Raw genomic sequence first — 19,501 nt, forward strand, 5'->3', positions numbered from 1 at the left:
ACCCGACTATGGTAGGTCCCATAATGTTGGAACTACGGGCCTTTCAAGTTCATTTTTTTCATGTTTTCGGAAGCCTATAACTTCGAAAGGAAGCATTTGTGCACCCAGGTTGGTCTATACTTTTTGTCTTACCTTGGTATCAAGAATCACCTTTCAAACGTTGTGGGTGTTGTTTTGAAACACCCTGTATAGAAATAATCAGGCTGCAGCGTAAGCAGTTCATCAAGTGGGAGGTTCAAACTCCTAAGTTCAAATATTTACAGGTGTTTGTATAGATAACTTAATATGGTAAATGTTCATTTGTACATGATATCTTATTGAAGGGGGAGGGTTAAACCCCAAGATCTCCCCTTGCAGGTAAAATGAACAATGAACCTAGTGAATGGTAAAATTACACTTTTAATTTAAAGCTAAATACTCTTCTTTTCTACGGAGCCCTTTTAAACACACATGCGCGGTCCTAAAAGTCGAAGGGTAAGTTAGAAGAATTCACATGATTTTAAAGTAGCTTTTATGAATAACAAGACATATATGTATATATAATGGTGAGCGCCACTTCCGTTGAAATTGAGTTCACAGGTGGAATGAGTTGAGATTGAGCTACAGAGCAGTATGTAAGTAGTTTAATTTCGGAATTGTACCAGCAGATGGCAGGGGTGTCACTGCAATGAATCAAATAGGATTATTGAACCTTCTTTCGCAGTTAGTCAAAAGTTCGAAAATGTGACATAGACTACCGAGCCGCTCATATACTTTTTTTAAAAGCATATTCAGTCTCTATGTTCATTTGAATAAACATTTAGTTTACCGTCTTATTCTTATTTTTATAATGAAATGCTTGAGTGAGAACATTTGGCACACCCAGAATAAGACTACCGTAACTCAAAATAGCTTTTAATATTTTTAATGTATAATTACTGTAATTTGTATGTATTTACGAATGGTCTTCTCTACAATAATTATGTAACACTATACATGTTGAAAAACGTTACAATTCCCAAAGAAACTGAAAGATAATCATTTTTTTAAAAAAATACATAGATTTAAATACAAAAACTTATCTATAAAATTAGCACTTTAGAGTTATGATAGTCTAATTCTGGGCTGTGATTTTTTTAAGACAGATATTAGATTGTACTATTAATAGGACAACTTGGCATCTGACGCTTTGATTGTTTGAAATATAGATTTTTTAAACGATTGAAACAAAATCAATTTTGAAAGCGATATCACACCGTACTTCGCTACAAAATTCATAGAAATGCGATACAAAGGAAAGATTGTATCGTAAAATACAGTACATCTACGTGTATGATCAGAATTCATTACTGAAGTGAGATATATTTGTCCGACAAAAATATTAAATCTCATTGTTATTTCTTCGAGACTGAATGGTTCTCTTTTGATCTCACATAAAGTTCAGTCAAAACCCGTCGAAAACTCAACGTTTCTCCTTAAGTGCCATTTTGGTTCTCAGTAACACAGAGGAATTCAACTACAAACTACAAACCACATTACTACAGATTAGCTGTAGAATTGACGCCAATGAAAAAGCGAGCATTTTGACAGTTTATTGCACCTGGAAGTATACCTCCTTAGTAGACTTTAGAGATGCAAGACCAGAGCATACTTTTCTGAAGCAGATCACTATATTTTTAAAAAGAGGCTTTAACATTACTTTTTTTCTTTCGTTTTCTCCCTTGTGTCCGTCCTCTCATAGCTATTTGGTGCTCGTTAAGGTTATTTCTCAGAATTATTTCTTTTGTTACGCCTTGCTAACTTCTTCATTCAAATAGCAAAGCGAAAGTAGTATTTGATTTAGAACATTTTAAAATGTAGAAAAAACTATCCCGAAGTAGCGCTTGGCTACAATATGAGTTAGGAAGTGAACAGTTGTCTGAATTTAAGTTACTGTAATTGATTGTTTTCCTACGCCTACGGCTTGCTGCCACAAATATTAATACTAAAATCTAAAAATCGTTACGACTCCTGTATTTTAAAATAATTAAGTTGAAACAATGCAATTTTAAGTTGCAATTGAATTGTCGCAAATCAAATTATAAAAGACAAACATCTTAGTCTGTGCGCACACTATTCCCTAATAGTAAACAGTCACACTAAAAGTGTCGCCACTTTTGCTGCTTGCCTCTCTGGCACCAATAGATGCCGCTAGTGTTCAGGTAATTTGCCGATTTACAACTATTGTGACGATTTAATTAACTGTTATGTTCACATGTTTTAATTTAATTATTTGAAAATGAAAAACTAAAACTGAACATGAACGTGAGTAGCGCTCCCGCGCAATTAACTAGTCGAGTCAGCAAAAATTGATTATTTTGATTGGTTGCTGTGTGTCACGTGATATTAAGCTACCCCTATCCTTCATAGCGCGAAAATTCAAAATTTTTGCTCCGTCTCTTTAGTCACATGACATGACGTTATTATGACCGAGATTTTGAATGATAGAACCCATGGTCCCTAGTCAGGATCATAGTTTCTGAATGTTGTCCTATCCTGCTCTCCTTGGTTTATAGGATTGGAACTAACTTTGTTTCTTGGTTGGTAAAAGGTATTGTAATTCACCCTATTGATTGAAGGCCATGAGTACATAGTATCATATTACATCCTTTTCTTATATTAAAATCCGATGAAAGATGCCTAGAAAAGTTTGATAATGGCAATTTTGGGAGTGAAAGGTCAAGATCTCAACAAGATATCAACATGTATCTTGTATCTTTTTTGGTAGAAGATCTTGTATATGAACCTAAGATTGCATTCTAATTGAAGACCCGGGTTCGATTCCCGTAGAAGTTAGATCTTACATTACGCTTTAGGTCTACATTCCACATAGCCATAATATTAATAAGACAAAAAACTTTGACTTTTCTCATAGTGATGAGTGATTAGCATTGGAAAGTCCTGGTTTGATTCCTAGTAGAGCCTCGATGTTAAAAGGAACATAAAACCTAAGATCATATCTTTCGTTGAAAATATTTTGATTCTTTCTTCAGGAACTCTCATTTCTTATTAAAGTATAGTACTTATTATAAAAAGACATTTTATTTTCATATTTGGTCGTGTTCTTCTTATATGACTTTAGATAAGAAATGATTTCGCAAATTTAAGAAATTATTTTTAACAGTGTTTCAATAAATTAACTTTACCATGTTTTTGAGGTTCTACTACCGATGAAAATCCAAATAGATTGGTTCTCACGTGGAACAGGAAAGAAAAAAAAAGGTGCCTGAAAAAGCACTGTTTGAGAAATTTCTCTCTGATTCGTCAACATTTAAGTAAATACTTTCTCAGTCGCCTTAGTATTTGTAATACCTCTTAGTAACTACATTTTGTAACTGTTCACATGATATTCAGAATTATGCATTAAAGTTTGGCATAGAATAAGACTTGGAATAAGGTTTAGATTTAAGTAGATTAAGATTTTCTGGCCCAGATACATCGTCAAAAAGAATTAGTCTTAGAAGCGACAGTACTATTAGCGACCGATTCATTTACATTGAGATGATAGAAGATGATATGATTCCCTCTCGTAAAATATGTTTGCCTCTGGCGTTATTAGCGTCCGAACAACATTGCTATGAAAAATGTACGTGCCGGTAATACAATTCATCAAATATATTTTCCCTCTACAGTGAGTGCAAATAAAATTTATCTTAATTTTGAGTTAGATTTGACATAAAGCATCAAATAACTTATCCAATTAAGCATTATTGAAAATCCAATTGTAATATCCTCTTTCTCCAAAAGCTACACTTTCTGTACTTAATTTAATTCAAATCAAATTACTCCCTAAGCAAAGAAATATATTTTATTTTGGAAAGCTTAAACGTATCATAGTTTCGCCAATTATCTACTTTTTAGACTTCCTAAGACTATGAATAAAATGAAAAAAAATTCAATAATAAAAGACAACTTTTGAGATACTTTACATCTGTTAGGCTATTCCCAACCAATCCAACTAATTACAATGCATGCACAATTTAAATTATCCCCCTCTGTTTTAAGCAACAAAAACGTAAACTAATTGCTTAATTCGCCTTCCTCCCTTGTTTTGACTTATACACGAAGGCTTTTCGTATATCAATCTGATATAGCCCCTTAGAGCTAGATGAATTGTTAAGTCTTGCAACAGATGAACGAATCAGTGAATCATAGGCCAGTTAGCACATCGAATCGGTCGTTCATAGGACAGTTAACAGTTCCTGTCGCACATAAGACTGTCGCAAAAAGGACGACACCGTCAAAAAGTAAATGTAGAGAATTTAACAGAAGAACCAAATGGAACCCTATATGTCTTTTGAAATAGAGAAATTACTTTAAAATGTTCCGCGTACAGAATTTTATCTCCAGAAGGGAATTAAAGTTTTTAACTTGGTTTTCTTCTGAAAGTCAAGATGTATGAGTATTATTTCTCTGGTCTTTACTGAATCAAAGAATATCTAAAATAATAGCATGGAAACAAAAATTTTGGTGAAAAACATACTTACCTAGTTGTGCCATCTCGTATGAAACTTTGTAACTAAAATACTGTAATTAAAATTGTATTAAGATGTGTATGTGTATAATACCCACACACAGAGAAAATAATTATCAGACAGTATATGTAACTACAAATGTGAGCTTCGATCCATATTATAGCAGAAGATTTATAATATCTCCTCGATATACATTCCCTTCCCGCAGATATTTATTTACGTATTTAGTAACAAAAATTCCGTACTACAATAAAATATAGACCTAAATTAGAAATAGTTTACATCCATTCAATTCATCTATGCATCATTGGCTTGAATGGAGAATCCAAAGATCAATTTGATAGCGACTGTAATGGAAACCTGTAGCGTCATTTAAGTTTTTTTTTTTCCTAGGGTGAGCAAAATTGTCTACTGGCAAACGCGGATCCAAGAGGAGCTATAGGGGCTATAGCCCTCTCTCCTTGACGCTCAGGTATACACTGGATTAAATGGGCTTCAATCCTGCTTTACACTGCATAAAGCTGCAAACTATGGTTTAGCCTCTCCCTTGTTCATATCCTGGATCCGCCACTGTCTACTGGTATAAGAATTTGACGTTTTTTATTATTATTTTAGTACACAATTTATTAACGAACATGTGTTTCTCAAACTCAGGGACTATACCCCTCATGCCCTTTCCCAAACGATGCCTCAAACGGAAACTTTTAACAACCATTAATTTCTTTCATGATCAGAGTGACTTCAATGGCTGCAAAAGTCAACAATGAAAAGTGACAGCAACTTATTATTTTCATTTTCCTAGTTTACTCCAAACAATTATTATTATTATTACTCCCCGTCTTTTCCCACTTATCAGTGGCGGATCTAGAAGGTAAAAACTAGAGGGGGGGGCAGACAGACCCCAGAATATGATAGGTATATCATGAGTTTACTATAAACTTTTAAACATATATAAATGATAGCTTAAATTAATTTTGCCACTCCAAAAACTGGGGGCCTAGGCCCCCCGGCTCCGGGCTAGATCCTGCACTGCCACTCATGTGGGGTCGACGCTTCTGATAAATCTCCTCCATAAAGTCCTGTCTCGGAATTCTTGCCCTGTTAGATCTACCTCCCAGGAGTTATTCCTCATGTCCAATACAGTAGAAATAATATAAACTGTAGAACGTTTGCAAGAAACAATATCGACAACTTAAAATATGTCTTCATTTGGATCTTCTCCTGAGGAAAATATATCTTCCAAAAATATCATTGGTGAAGAAACGTAACAAAGAAACGATAGATATTAGAATAAATAGAGAAAATACTAATTGAGAACCAAAAGATATCTTGTTATAGGGATGAAACTTTAGAACATTTGAATCAAGAGATTAGGCTATAATAATAATAATAATAATAATAATAATAATAATAATAATAATAATAATAATAATAATAATAATAATAATAATAATTGAGGGGGAATTCTCGTACGTGAAGTTTGCTTTAAGTTATAGTATGCAGTGAAGAATATATAATGTTCTCTTTGGATAAATTAGAAAGCCAGCTTTATGGTGTGGGATTGATTGTAGGAAGCAGAGGTTAAATTGAGGGGGACGCAGGGGGATGCCGTCCTCCCACTTCCAGACAATATCTGTGGCGTCCCTCATCTTTCTAAAAAGATTACAATGGGCAAAGATAGGCAAGGAGAACGACGTGATGTCATGCGTCCCACAACTTTTCAGATCCACATTTAGCCCTGCTAGGAAGGTAATTAGAAAATAAGGTAAAAACTAGAATTTGTAGACAATAGTATTACTACTTATAATGGTCGGAAAGTTGGAAGATCTTGTAACAACACAAACATGCTTGTCAACAACTGCGTAGACGAGGCAGAAGTAGATGAAAGATAGGAATGCTTAGAGACTTTCTATTATAAGTGTGCCGCTGCTGTCGATGTGCGTTTTCACATACCACCCTCGAAAGAGGAAGAGCAAGTTGATGAGGCAGAGATCCTTTAATGGTTGGATGCGGATATCGTTGAGTTGATTTTAGTTTAGCGTCCTTTTCAGCAGCGAGGCTATATGAGACGTGGACCTACTGATTAACGTGGAATCCGAACCACATGAGCTCCCGCCGGGAATCGAACCCGGGACTCCCACGCCAAAGGCTGGATGCGGATATCGTTGCCACATTAAATTACTTCACAGACTTCGCCGTGTACTATCTTATAGCCTACGGTCTTCATGCACCAAGTCCACACGACTGAATGGCAAATTGGCAACACAGTCGAGGTCATTCACTTCTTTCCCCAAAGCAAAGGGGAGGTTTCGTCCGTAAAAGGGAGGCGGAGATAGGCCGAAGTATGTTTCACAAATTTTCCGAGGGCACAACTTGAAATAGAAAGGCTCTAATAATATGGATCATTTTTTTTATGGAGTTGTGGAAGGAGGAGAGAAAGGTATGTAAATGATAAATATAATTTAGGGGAATGGACTGACAAGTCAGAGGGATTGGTAATTTTCATAGACAAATCACACTAACAAAAGGGAACGTTTGGTTCAACTAACATAAGAGATGGAGATACAGCTATAATCTTAAATATTAGTTCAAAAATATCAAATAAACTACGCCTGATGTAGAAAAAGTCCTGAAATAATTCTCATCCAAGATTCTGCTGGAAGAGATTATCATATCAAATAATATTTGGTGTAGGTATAAATGGATGTTCAGTTGAAGAATGACATATAAGCAGACAACATATTGCTTTCAGCTAGTTACAACGCTCAGCTTTCGTTCCAGCCATTATACAGTAATACGTACTGGAGCTAAGCAATCAAAAAAAAAAAAAAAAATCCAAGAGAATTTGTTTTATTTCGTCACTAGCCAATAAAGTACCCGAGGTTGTTAAGGTAAAATATTATAAGTTGAAGATTATTTGTATATACTCTCTTGTACCCCTCCCTCCTTTTGAAGCGGAATTTTCGCAAACACTAGTACATTTGTTCAATTGTTTTCAGAAAGGGTTTTATATACCGAGTTTTATCTTTCTAAGTTGAAAGCTTGCTCAGATACTCTATTTTCTTTGAAATTAAACTATAGATCTTAACCCTTTCCCCTTACAAGCAGAAAGCCATCCCCACATGTCCAATTTGAGTAGTTAAAAACCTAGTTCGAAATAGGCACTAACCTTGTTCCAAAATTCATATCAGTTGATTCAACCGTGTGGATTTGTATTGCGGAGGCTGTTATAGAAATTTATTCCTCTTTTTCCCTTTTAGAAGCAAAATTTAAGAAATGATTAGACATGTGTCCAATTAGTTTTAACGAGGATTTTTATACCGAGTTTCGTATCTCTGAATTGAGGGGTTTCTGAGATACTCTATATTATGGCATAAATTATTTTCAACCATTTTCTGCCCTATGAATACATGGTCCTCCACTTAGGACAGAGGGGCAAGTTGGCTGAGTAGAAGACCGCTTATGTGTGGTGCCTGGGGTCCGTGGTGCGATTCCCGGCGAAGTAAGTTTGTCGTAGATAACATTGCGTCCGTATTTTTCTTGGTGCACCGCTGTTTCCTCTACATTCTTATTTCTTCCATCTTCATCCATTTAGGTACGTATGGAAAATGAAAATGAAATGAAATCTTTAAGTTGTACGTCCCACGGTTATGCCGGCTAGGCTAAAGGAGACGGCGATGACGAGAAATGATTGAAAGTGGTAGAATTAAGAAAGTGGGAGGGAACAGGAGAACCCCGAGAAAACCCACGCATACGGTATTTGTCCACCATAAGGTCTATTTGGCGCGAGCTGGGATCGAATCAGGGACTCTATGCACTAGAGGTGAACACTATACGACTGAACCACCGCGGCCCCCTACGTATAAAAGAATCTAAATTGCGTATACATTTATCCTGTATTTTGTATTGTTAAATAGTTATTGAAATCCAAGTAACGTTCCTATAATGATTAACTTAGTTTTAAGATAATGTTGCATCTTATTCTCTAATTAAATAGAAAACAAAGTAATTTGTTCATATACTGTGAGTTTTTTATTATTTTTTTTAAGGATCTGAAGTTTGGTTTTGCAGATTGAGGATTATTAATTTGGATACTAATTTGAAAAGTGATAGTTCTTTAAGTTACTGATGCAGAAAATAAGTCCAACAAAGAGTAAAGTTGATTCAAGTAAATAATTAACACTCTCATTGTATACAAGATCTGTTTATTTAATCCCCCCGCCGATGCTGTAAATAAATTATAGGGACGACTTACCACCTATTCGTGTGTGTCCTTCAAGTGCTATAGTGTTGATCCAATCTCTGGTATATGACCTATAAGTATGACCTATAGACCTACGTCATATACCTTCTTCCAAATTCGTTGTTACTTCTGTTATAATATTTGAATCTCACATCAGGATTTAAAGAATACCTTGGAAGTAAAAAAAAAAGAAAAGAAAAGAAAAGAAAGAAAGAAAGAAAAAATATTAAAGGCTTTAAAGCCAGGGATAATTTTTGCAGAGGTGGGAAAGCAAAGCCAGTTTCGAAGCGATTCCCAAATGTGACATCACTCTTGTATAACTTTGGAGCCACCACTATTATCGTGTTACTGAAAGATGGCCTCTGACAGATAGCTGCACATGTTGTAAACAAAACGAGAGGGAGGATTGTTCGCCAATCATAGCAGTATTCTTTCACGCTGTTGCTAGGCAACGAAGATCACTGACCGCGCTGTTGCCAGTAGTTGCAACGACTTGTTAAACGTCTTAAGTTTGTCGCTAGAACTGTTGTCTCTGTTGCGGAGCCTCTGGCAACAGCGCCTCCAATACCGGTACTCCACGTGTTCAACACAACTGTCAAAGCCATCTTTCCTTGCGCACACAGTAGTATGGATGAATTTCGTTTCGAAATGTTACCTTAATTTTAAGGTATAGGAAGCCCTATTATTATTTATTACTTTATGTGCCTGGTAGTATGAAACGCCTTCTTGTCATATATATATATATATATATATATATATATATATATATAGGGTTTTTAAAAATCTACTCGCCTGCTCACCAGTGGCGAGTACATTTTTACATTCGGCAAGTAAATTCCATTCAATCAAAATTTGAATTCAGGAATAAATAGCTAATATCACTCCTTTTTTTATTTGTTAGAGACATGCCAATAATCAAAAAAAAATGTATTAATATGTTTACTTTGTCATAAAGTGATTTTTGTTTATTTGTATAAACACTGACTGGAAAATGGTCTGGGTACTAGATTTGTTTGGTGGCGAGTACTTGCAAGCAAGATTTTTCAAGCCCTGTATATATATAGGTATTTAGTAAGAAGGTGTATATTCAGTTTTTCGTGCTATAAGAAAATTTCATATATTAGTTTTAATGCTTTATTTTTTTAAGTATTTTACATGAGAAACAAATGAAGAAAGTATGAAGTAAGGACCAGATTTGTATTATATTTACAAGACAGATAACGGTAAGAATAAGCTTTGTATTTGTGTATATCCATTGAGATGTCAGAAGCGGTGTGTTTAGCATGGTACTTGTTGGCCATCTCTGCAGCAGATTTGTCCATTTGCTCCACGGATGTAGGTCCAGTCACCGCCACAAGCTCTCCAATAAGCTCCAGGCTACAACAAGAACAAGATGTTAGTACAAATTTTTACGAGTAGTACAGTATTTGTACAGAAACAACTAACACTACATTTTCCCGTTCTGTTTTCCAAAGACAATTATGCCATATTTTCGCTAGTGAATTTCTTTTGATATTCTATATTTTGCTGAGTTTTGGATAGTCATTGAGAATTTTATGCAAAGTCATAATGATTTTTTTTTTTTTTAAAGGCTGAGAAAATGGAATTAAAATTATATGTAAGACATGAGCAAGAATTGAATATATGTTATCGAAGAAACTGGATGGTGCAATTGACAATTAATCAAAGATGAATTTTTGTGTGAAAGTGGATTTTTGTTAATATTATTATTTTTTGCTGTGTTTTTATCGACTTGTAATTATGCAGTTTTTAGGTTTTTTTGAATGGATGATTGATAAAATTAAAGTTCAGTGATAGTATGATATTATCACAATATGACTGGGTCAAATTGCACGAAATGGCCATTTTTTGTGATTATTCAATGGGAAAAATCTTGAAATATTTTATTTAACGTTTCATGTGTGAAAGAATTGGTGGACTGAAAATGTAGGAGGAAATGGAAGAACATCCAGAAACCCACGGACGCAAAGTTGTGTGGCCTGGAATCGAACCAGAGACCCCTAACACCAGAAGTGAAAGCTTTAAACTAGAACATCGTGCTGCTTAGAGTAACTCAAGTATAGGCTATATCATTTGGTTTTCCAATATGTTAAAATACAAAGGTGAGAAACAATTTTGCTTCGGGTCCTTCTAAGTAGAAACAAAGACCAGCATCATACAATTAATTTCGAGAAAAACTGCATTCACAGACAACTGTAAAAAATTTTAGATGATAAATAACAAAACGATAATTAATAACTACTTGCACAATATTTCTTCGTAGTTTGTAACTGTTAAATCGTTAAGTTAAAATTGGTACTTTTTTTTTCGTGAGTTTAAAATTAATTTGCTACACAAGAATAACATGTAGCACATATATACTACAAAAGGAACAAAAATAATGTAATTATTTTGTGATTATGGATAGATAGATTAAGCACAATAAAATTCAAGCGATATACTGTAAAATATACTGAAAAAGACGTAAGTTCTAGAGTAGCGTAGGCTAAACAAGCATTCAAAGTGAAAGAGGACTCCTAACACCAAGAAATGTGTTGTTGGACGTTCGTAAACGATTTATTAAGACCCTAGTATGGAGCGTGGCGCTTTATTGATCAGAGACTTGGACATTGAGAAAAGCTGAAATATCCAAGCTGGAAACACTTCATATACAGTTTTGGCGCAAAATATTGCGTATATTATGGACCGAAAGAAAAAGGAATGAACACGTACTAAAGGAAAGTAATGAAGGACGATAGATCATGAAGATAATAGGAAAAAGAAGAAACAGCATGCTTGGCCATCTTATTCGACACTCCAATTGGATCACCGTGCTGATAGAGGGAAAAGCAGGAGGAAAAGCAGGAGGAAAACCAGGAAGAGGAAGACCAAGTATAGAATATCTAGGTGCAATTACGAAGAAGAGACCTTATCAAGGTATAAAACAGCTCTCCGAAGAGAGTGAGAAAAGCTTTAAAATTTCCATGTTGCCCACAAACCTAGGGTTGAGATAATAATAATAAAAAAAAAGATAATGTAAAATAGTAATTTGTTACTCCACAGAAAAAGAAAGAAAAGTAATATATATTTTTTGAACTTTGACGGTTTTTACAGTTTCTTCAGTATACTTTTCTCATTCAAGCAATATTTTAGCATTCTAGCAATATTCAACAATAATAAAAATGATTTTTAAAAATATGAAAAGTATGATATAAATAGTATACCGTGGCATTGTCAATATCACCACCATAATTTCTGCAGGATACTTGTGCTACTGTAGCTCCCCTTGATGTAACGTGATTCAAGTCACCATCGCCAGTTGCTTGTGAGAACTGGGAAATTAAGAAAGAATACATTAATATGATTATACTCTATTTGTATACAAACTAAGTGTTACAATGTGATAGATTAAAAAAAGTACAGACAGTGCTCCATGAAGATTTTCAGATTGATTGAGGATTCAATTAAAAGCATAAAGACACATTAAAAACATGAAATGAATATGAAGTTTTGTAAATGAAAATCAAGCTAAAATAAAACATTATGGAAAAAGTTAAAATATTATAATAATAATAATAATAATAATAATAATAATAATAATAATAATAATAATAATAATAATAATAATAATAATAATAATAATAATAATAGCTTTATTTGAGTTTTGTGAAGAGCTCTTAGGTAGAAACATAGCACTTGTAAAATGTTGATATATAAACTGCTACAATAGACTAAAAAAAAAGTACAATAATAATAATAATAATAAAATATTGAATTAGAAGACAAATGTCCATTGAGCAGGTTAGAATCCTTGACAGAAAATTATTATATTCAAGTTTATTAAATTTAAAATTATTTTAAAAATCAAGATTCAAGTAAAAAAAAAAAAAAAAAGTGGTGTATGTTCTAAAGCACCTTTTCAAGTAATTAAATTTTCATTCAAAAGAAATTAAAATAAAATATAATTAAAAATCAGATAAAATTCCTTAATATGATATTACTAAACTTCCTTACAAACTTCTGAAGTTTTTATGCATACCGAGCTCCTTTGCTGACAGATTGATTAAAATATACTGGAGATAAATGTAATAATAATTTCACAATCAACCGTTAATAACTTACCATAAATTTAAACAGTAGTTAGTCTATGTGACTAACGAATACTCTGTAAGTTTTCTTTAATACGTTCAGACTCTTTAATGTGCCCGTTTTTTTTTTTTTTTTTTTTTCTGTGCTCAGTAACGTTTTGTAACTGTTGTTAGTATTTCAGGTTTCGAATTTAATAGGCCCAGTGTTGGTTGCATTCTTATTTGATTCGACACATTGAAACTAGAATGAATATGTGGAGACTCAAGAACTTGTTAATGAGTTTAGTGTAGAGAACGAAGAGTACAAACACAGTTAATACAAGTGAAGTAATTCTTCAACATCATTAGGTGGTCCTAAATGTACTGTGCGGTTTGAGTATTTCGGACATTTTGCAAGAATTTTTTTCCAGAAACTTCGATAAAATAATATGTTCAGAAAATAAATTTGCATAGACCTTTATCTATTTTGAGTATAATCAACATCATTATTTATTAATCCCTTACCTCTTGCTCGCATCTTGAAGCACACTCGTTTATGTTGGAGCAGCTACTGATCTCAGAATCTGGAAGAACAGCTGTTGGCTTCTCTTTGTTTGTATCCTTGTCAAAAAAAGCAGCGCATTCGCATTTTTCAGCACTGTAAACAGAGTAAAAGTGTAGGTTATAGCATTGATTTGGGTGCTTTTTGAATTTAATCAAGTACAAAACAAAATCCATGAAGTTGAGTACTCAGTGCATAGAGATGCGCACGAGACAAGATTTGTAGCTGTCTCTTCTCGAAAATGTGCTGTAAAAGTGATGTCTCGACTCGAAAAATGTCTCTGTTGGAAGAGCCGTGCCTCGACTCGAATTTTGTCAGGAAAATCCTGTCTCGACTCGTCTCGTGCGCATCCCTACCAGTGCACTTGATGAAGTACGTGTAAGTAGTTATAGTAAAAGCGATTAAAATTCTTCTTATTCTATCATCCCTTTTCCTTCTTGATCATAATATAGTTGCTTACGTAGTCACTCTGATCAACAAAGTAGCGCGAGCGAACACACGTTCATCTGCTGTTATTGTTGCAAAGCAAGATTTTCAAGAGCAGTGAGCAAACGTGAAATTTTGTCAGTTTTTAAGAAGAAGAAGAAGAAGAAGAAACTTTGGAATCACAATACTTAAAGGTGATGACTTTACAATGATAAGATCAAAAGTATTCGAGTAGCTTCGGCATTTGAAATGAATCGAGACTCCATTACCGATAAAGAGCTCTTGTCGGCCTCAGTGTTCGCAACTATAGGAACATGTTTAACTGTAGGGATATTTAGACATTTTTGCTAACCGTAGGGACGAATTTCCTAAATTGGTAGGAAACGTAAGAATTAAAAAAAAAAATAAGGACTTTAATGAATAATAATAAAGAAAATTAACTGTCATACTGATAACATTAACCCGTTTCTGCCTAGTGTGCCATATATGGAAACGCAGAATGTAAACGTTTAGAGCTAGGGCCTGGCAACCTGTTCATGTGACTTTACTGCTTTGCGATAACCAGCACATTTGAGAGCACGCGTTTGTTTTGTCTTATAGTGTTTTTAAGCTTCAGATCTCCTGATAGCAAACGAAGAATGGGTACGCTTAGAAACTGGATGGATATTTCAAATTTTACATCCGGAAATTATATGACGTTGGTAGATAGTTGTAGGTGAACCAATTCACTCTCTGGTTTATGGATTACTTTCGTTTATCATAGCTAGATGAATAGTTGTATGTGCGAATGAGATTTTTAAAAACCACATTTTACATGTTTGATATTTACAAAAAAATTCTGTTATTAGTGCATGAATCCATGCATTAAAAATATTTTAACATTGTAGTATTTAATATATTGTATACTATAGTAACTTAAATTACACTATATTGTATATATTTTACCTGGCATATTCAATAACGAAGAAAAATGCAATAACCCACAAGAATTTCATGATGATTGGTTGATTTTGATTTCACCTACAATAAAAAATAATAAATACAGTACATAGTAATTTAAATCTAAACAATATTTCACCTTCACATTTACTTTGATTATACATAGCTTTAGAACCACTAATCACTTGCAAGAGAATTAAAACAAAAGAGGATATTTTTATTTTAAAACGTAAGAAATTTCACTATTTTTTACAGCAATAAAACAAAGAATATTTGCTATCAAATTTGACATTAGTAATGTATGTACTGTACACGTCACGTCCATCAGACGATATTACAATTGAACTGATAGTTTGAAATGGTCATGGGTCACAAAAGTAAAGTTATGAGAAAATCGAACAAAAACCTGTTTAATTTTTGAAAATCCTGCTAGGCATGAACTGATCGACTTTTGTTTGAGAAAGTAGTTTTCTTGTCATTATACGAAATAAACAACTTGTTTAGAGCAATTGGTAGCAACAAAAAGTGTACTCAATGCAAACTCCCCTTTCTTCTACTCATGGCCTTTTCAGAACTACTGATTCAATTAATCTTTTGATTCACATTGTTCTCTTCGAATTTTGAAGAAATTTTATTCAATTTCCATAAGAATCTACTAATTTTATTTTTAAAAAACTTGTTATGAAATAAAATCGTCAGATCCTCGAAGAAGATATGATATTTTATAACCTTTACTTTTTTTAAAAAATGTATTAAATCCCCCCCTCCAAAAAAAAACAATTACAAATATGTGCATCAATTGCAATTCCTTATAATAAATTAGCTGCTCCTCCCGAACCTTTGGTCTACTGTACACTATAGGTTAATAACGTGCTTAATTAATTGAGTACATTTAAGAAATTTACTGTGTTTATTTGTAGTTTGCCTATCAACCACACCAAAACTCCATATTATGTTTTTGTAGTTATTCAAGAAATTCGTTATAAACAACATTGTGTTAATTTAAATAATTGAGTATCGAGTTATAACGCAGTTACCAATATGCATTAGTCTCACTACTATTAGGAATTAAGTAGGCCTAAATGACTGGTAGAGTGAGTCGTGCAATGGTTTTGTAAAAAAGATTTACAGCTGTCTTATTTATTTGCGGAGACAAATTTCTGCTCCTTCTTAATACAGGATATCATGTTCGTTACCAGTACTTTATATAAATTATTATAATGTAATAACCAGGGCCCGGATTTTGTTGACTTAAAATTTTTGAAAAAGTGACCTATAAAATGACACTAAAATTCCTGTAAAATGACCCTAAAAATCACAAAAATTGACCTTAAAACATATGTTTTCTTAAACGTTTATTTCGTTAAACATTGACATTTTTTAATATCCATTGGATTTTTAATTAACATTTCTCACTCATATTCAAAAAGTATTGTTTCACTTAGTTGAAGTCCATTGATCATTTATTTCTATTGATCAGTCCATTGTACGGCATTGTAAGTATTGAAAGCGTCAATTCACTCCCGAGTTGAAGCTAGGTAGCACTTTTAAACAATAAAAGTTTGCAAGTGTAGACTACATGAAAATAATAGATAGAAAACTGTTTAAAATTCTTGTACGCCTTCTAATCCATTTTTAGTTATTCACGTGATCACATCCTTTGTAGTCAACTACCCAAAAATATCTGTTTGGCCACCTACCAACCCCCACCTTTCGTTAACCAGCTACAGCTTAGTTTTCATTAGCTTGTTAAGAATGTAGTTTTTCCACCCCAATTGTCAGGAAGCAAGAAAAGAGATTATTCAACTTCCTCTTTTCCACATTCGTAAACCATGTTCATTTAAAGATTTCCTTATGTAGAAGAAAAAAGAATAAAAAGACCATAAGTGACCTAAAAGCTACCTTAAAATATTAAAATATGACCTGAAATTTCAAAACGGCAAAAAGTGACCAAAAGTTGACCCTAAAAAACTATATTTTTATAACCTAGAATTGATGGATAACGTTTTTATTTGAACTTGCCTTGTCCTATGCGTAACAGAAAAAGGTTGACTTGTCAACAAGATCCGGGCCCTGGTAATAACATACTGTTTAAGGTATTTTTCAAAAATAGAAATACTGACGTGTTTTTATGTATATTACCTAATTTTTCAATCAGCTCCTATTTTTATATGTATTGCCTCATATAAGAGCCCAAGAGAAAATGTGACCTTCTAGTTGAAGTTTCACAATAAAGCAAACAGAGATTTTTGTATCAGTGCTTTTTAAAACATCAGAGTTTCGTTTCAATTTCTTCAGTCTAGTTGAATGAAGAAGAAGCAGCCAAGTACCAAGTAAAAGGTGTGGGTTCAATTCCCGATGGGAGCGGGATTTATTCTTCCGTTGTTCAAATGCAGTTTACAGGTTCAACTAGTGTCTTTCAAATGTATACTTGAGAATTCCTGAGAAGTACAGGTTTGGTGTTAACCTACTCTAAGTACGATACCTAGGTCATAGCTCACCTTTACAGCATCCGTTGATTATATTTGCCTGTCTCGATTGAATAAGTTCTTTTACCTTCAGGTTTTAGTGGAATAAATAGATGTTAGAATGAAGAACTAAGATTATAACTGATCCCTTCAATCTAATTCAATAATAATAATTATTTGTTAAATTGCCCTAATATTATGGCTTCTTCAATTAAGTGAACAAATGCATTTTAAAAAGAAGAAATTGAAATCATAATCTGATTTTAACTACGAAATTGAATTAATTAATAAAAGATTTAAGATGATATATTGATTTTTTTAATTGAGTTTAATATTGAACTAAACAAATAAAGAGACAATATCATGATTTTTAGAAGTAAAGTAAACTTGATACTTGTTAATCTATCAAATATTAAAAATTGCGTCACAGTATTTTTGCTAAACTAACGCTGTATGCGAGTCAGATAAACTCACTATGCTAAATTAAGGTTCATAGATAACATAAAGTCAAAACCTACGCATTTTTTTTTAATTCTCTTCAGAAATATTGTAAATATTTACCAATAGTATTAAAATTTTACACCTCCTCCCTATAGTTCTTAAAATATAATTTTACATACATTCTTAATTTATTTAGCAGTTTATCACCAAATTGATGACGTTACGAATATCTGACAATTGAGAAAAGATAGGTCTCGTAACAGTGATATTACATTGCATCAGTTCCACTGAGGTTCTTAGCTCTCGATTAAAACTCGTAAGAAACAATTCAATTTTGAAATGCCTGTTGTTCAGACAATATACTGCTTTCGAATTGAACCGTAGAATTTGGAGGGAAAGTAAAATTTAGTGTATTTGTGTCCTTTAGTTGTTAGAGTTTGATCGTGTTAAGATATAATAAAATGGACAGACAAATAAAATTACTGCAAATGCTTGCTTCGTACTGCAAATGGAGTTTTCCGGTTGATATCTCTGTGGGTAAAAGTAATGCTCTTTTGGTGTATTAGCTACCTTACTGCCACAGTTTCTACGAATGGAGTTTTCCGGTTGATATCTCGGTGGGTAAAAATAATACACTCTTGGCGTATTAACTACTTAACTTCTCATCATGGGTATAAGTGAAACAAAATAGTTTGACTTGTTTAAAGCGTACCCCACATGATCATGAGGTTTCTGTCAAAAATAACTGCTCAGTTAATAGACTAAATATTAACTAAACATTGAAAGAAAAAAATGTTTTTCAAAAATATCAAAGAAATGCTAAGAAATTCGATTAACTTGAATAAATTATTAAATGAACAATAGATTTTGAAGTTTTTCCCGTGTAAGAAGAAGAAACTAAGTAAGCTAAAAAAAGAAAAAAATTTCCGTACGTTTGTCAGAATGGTCTAACACACTAAACTGTGGGGCAGTCAACACTTGTAATGCTATTTTACCTCTTATTACAAAGAAAACAAGTAACATTAGAATTACTAAAGTTCTTTATAATTTAATAAAAAGTAATTGTTTTCTGTTTTACCTGAAGGCACAAACTGATTGATATCTGGAACAACTGTGTTTTAACAAAATGCATTCTGCTATTTTATACAAATTGAAAACTAACCACGTGATCAAATTTAACGAATCGTAGATGTTTTAAGGAATCTTCTACAACAATAAATTAACATTTCTCTTTTACTATCTTTGACAACGTTATCAGTCTGAAGACAGGTGTGAAAACCAGAATTTATTCAACTTTATCATAACTACAATAAATCTGGTACAGTACTGTTAGTTTTCACTTTTTTCTTTCGATAATAATATAATTTTAGCTACCTGGTAGATAATGTATGACCTTCTCGTTGCATTTCCGTGACAGTAATTTTATTACGGTACTACTACCAGAAATGCCCGTTCTTCGCACAAGGAGAATAATATTTATACAAAATTTTTTAAAGGTAAAAAGGGAGGAATTAGATTTCTGGGTTTCACCATCTGTGGCTATGTTAGCCCGTCACATATGAAGATTGACGTTCCTCAGAGATCACACTATCCAAGGAAAAGGTAGGAAGGAGACCTATATGTTAGGTACCATCCCGGGATTTGCCTGGTGTGAGTGAGGAAAATTCAGGAAAATATCACTGAAAATGGCTGACCTGGAAAATCTTTTACCCTTTTGCGACCGAGTATCCCGACCGGGAATCGAACTCGGGACCGCTCACAGCAAAGACGAGAGCGCTCGCGACTACGGTACGTGGAGTCACTTTTAAAAATAAAGAAACGCGTGAAATATGTAACGACGATGCAACCTGTAAATACTGGAG

General features: G+C 33.3%; 1 protein-coding gene across 1 annotated transcript; it reads right to left on the reverse strand.

Annotated features, from left to right (window-relative positions):
* Window positions 1-9,847: 9,847 nt before the first annotated feature.
* On the reverse strand, window positions 9,848-18,754 carry LOC145692004 (uncharacterized). The gene is made up of 5 exons (XM_081767303.1): window positions 18,718-18,754; window positions 14,737-14,811; window positions 13,329-13,461; window positions 11,961-12,068; window positions 9,848-10,113 (listed from the first exon to the last, which is right to left on the reverse strand). Exons 2-5 carry the CDS (start codon window positions 14,784-14,786, stop codon window positions 10,015-10,017), a joined length of 390 nt encoding a protein of 129 aa, XP_081623429.1. The 5' UTR covers window positions 14,787-14,811; window positions 18,718-18,754; the 3' UTR covers window positions 9,848-10,014.
* Between the last annotated feature and the right edge of the window lie 747 nt (window positions 18,755-19,501).

The sequence above is a fragment of the Thermobia domestica genome, chromosome 8 (genome assembly GCF_964235325.1).
Source record: "Thermobia domestica chromosome 8, izTheDome1.hap1.1, whole genome shotgun sequence".
NCBI classification, from domain to species: domain Eukaryota; kingdom Metazoa; phylum Arthropoda; class Insecta; order Zygentoma; family Lepismatidae; genus Thermobia; species Thermobia domestica.